This window comes from Penaeus vannamei, chromosome 24 (assembly GCF_042767895.1).
Source record: "Penaeus vannamei isolate JL-2024 chromosome 24, ASM4276789v1, whole genome shotgun sequence".
NCBI classification, from domain to species: domain Eukaryota; kingdom Metazoa; phylum Arthropoda; class Malacostraca; order Decapoda; family Penaeidae; genus Penaeus; species Penaeus vannamei.
Genome location: NC_091572.1, coordinates 7,358,113 through 7,360,612, shown reverse-complemented (window position 1 = coordinate 7,360,612; position 2,500 = coordinate 7,358,113). Strand labels below are relative to the sequence as shown.

At 34.7% G+C, this 2,500-nt stretch overlaps 1 protein-coding gene across 21 annotated transcripts in view; it reads left to right on the top strand.

Moving 5' to 3' along the window:
• The window catches only part of LOC138866221 (roquin-1-like), a 55,992-nt gene that overhangs the window by 18,306 nt on the left and 35,186 nt on the right, over window positions 1–2,500 (top strand). For all 21 annotated transcript variants that reach the window (XM_070138356.1, XM_070138355.1, XM_070138365.1 and 18 more), the window contains 2 exons: window positions 2,056–2,243; window positions 2,415–2,500. The exon at window positions 2,415–2,500 is cut by the window's right edge and continues 104 nt beyond it. In XM_070138356.1, the coding sequence (XP_069994457.1) occupies window positions 2,082–2,243; window positions 2,415–2,500 (248 nt within the window). In that variant the 5' untranslated portion in view covers window positions 2,056–2,081. The remainder of the gene's footprint in view (window positions 1–2,055; window positions 2,244–2,414) is intronic.

Below are 2,500 nucleotides of genomic sequence, written 5' to 3'. Positions count from 1 at the left end.
ATGTTGCTTAGTGAGATATTATTACTTGCTAGGAATTTCCACAATGCTCTGGAGTGGAGGTGAATGATAGAGAATTATTATGTTGACAGATTATTCTTATACCTAATTTTGTCAATAATAAAACAGTTATGAAGATATACGAAAAAGCAAAAATACCGATATCTCAAAAAAATTCTTCAAAAGTCCTAGCACATGCAATTCTAGTCCAAAGTAAGGGTTTTTTGGTTCATTTTGTAGTTTCCTATGCTTCATGTAAAAGGGACATGTATGTAAAAAAGAAAGAAAAAAAAAAAAAATCTAAAAGATGGATATGTCAAACATTCACAAGAAAACATAGTTGAATTTGAAAAAAATGTTTGCATCAAGCACTAGATATAGGATGAATCTGTTGAAAAATCACATCAGAATGCCTGTGTATTTTTTTGGATTTGATCTAGTTTTTGAAACTTTTATCAATTTTCAAAATTGGAACTCGGTGTTTTGTCTGTTTTTTACTATAACTCAAAAACTTTTTGGGCAATTTTGAGATCAGGCTAAGGTCTAAATAAAAAGGTGGAAGTTCCATCAAAATCGGCTTGAAAAATTGATGTTAAAAAAAAAAAAAAAAAAAAAAAACAGATGGCTGCCTTAAACCTTATGTTATATCAAGCCAAAGAATAAGGGCTTCACGAAAATCATTCTCTCTCTTTCTCTCTCTCTCTCTCTCTCTCTCTCTCTCTCTCTCTCTCTCTCTCTCTCTCTCTCTCTCTCTCTCTCTCTCTCACACACACACACACACACACACACACACACACACACACACACACACACACACACACACACACACACACACACACACACACACACACACACACACACACAATTGCCAGAAGGAAAAATTACATACCAAGAAATTCAAATGAGTATGGATACACACTGCAATTTATTTTTATAAAATGTTCAATTTGTTGTCCAGTTTTGATATATTACAACCTGAGATGTCCATATGAAGTATGTAATGAGCCTGTCCATAATGTAACTAGTGTGAATGGCTCTCCTAACCTTTGTTTGAATAGATTGCATGATAATATTTTTAGTTTATGATTTCTTTTCTTGCTCTTGTGGATGTGCTTGTGCTTGTGTCATTGTTTCTTTATGCTGATGTTAGAGTATTCTGAAGGCATAAGAGTCTGCATAGTGCAGTATTTGTATATAAGTGTAGGGTTGGGTTCATGTAATTCATGCAGATTCAGATATGTGAACTATTTTATGCATGATTATTTGTTGTTATTGTTCAAGGGTTTTATTAAAGGTAGCCTTTACATTTTTTCCATGTTTAGTTATATAGTTTATTCAAAGGTTAACAAGACCTGTTTAGAAGATGCATAGTATATGATATTATTTAAAGGAGGAATAAAATCAAGTGAAAAGTGTAGATTTCCCTTTACCTAGTGGGGCCAAGTACATGCACTTGCAATTTTGTTTTGTTAATTGTGTTTACTCAATGATAGCTTCACAGCATTGTGTGGATAACATGCAACTGGAAAGAGAAAAAAAAACTTTAATTTCTTTTAGTAGTTTTATTATTTTTTAATGTTTTATAATTTTTTGCATGCATGAATCTTAGAAAGAATTTCTTGCTGTTTACTATTTATTTCAAATATTTATTCATGTATAGTATAGTATAATACTTAGTCTGTATATACTTAAATGGATCAGTGCAGTGAAATAAAAAAGTGATGTGAACAATGATGCTGCAGCACAAAGACTGATACTACAGACTGTGTGAGAGAGTAATTGGAAGAATGAGTGCGAGAGAAAAATGCCCCAGTTCAGTGTTTTCCTTAAGTTTTACAAATATCCTTACTTGTATTTAATATTTTCTCTGTGTGAATTTTTTTTATTGTTATTTGGCATTTCATAGTTTTCTGGAGCTATTTCCATGTTTTATTTTTTTGCTGTTTTATCTTTTGAATGCTCTTGTTTGTGCATTTCAAACGTTAAGGACCAATATAGTATGTATTATAGAAACCAGTTAAACAATCAGTATTTATAGCACAACTTATGTTCCTGCAGTTGACAAGTAGTACGAGTCTGGGAGCATGCCGATCCAGGCCCCCCAGTGGACGGAGTTCCTGTCGTGCCCCATCTGCTGCCATGAGTTCGATGGTGGGCAGCGTGGGCCCATCAGCCTTGGGTGTGGACACACAGTGTGCCGTGCTTGCCTCGCCAAGCTCCAGCGCAATCAGTGTCCATATGACCAGGTAAGGGAAAGTCAATGTATTTAAGAAGTTGTTGATGTTTGGTATTGCTGTTATTAAGTGATTCTTTTTTCATTATTTTTCACATTATTCTGATATAGTAGACTAAATACAAAAAAGATATTTCAGTGGAATTCACCAACAAATGTCCTTTTCTCTGTCCCTCTCATAAAGACTGTAATGAGACTGGAGCTGGACCAGCTTCCGGTCAACGTTGCGCTGCTGTCACTGGTGGGGGCTGGGACGAACGTGGAGGAGGG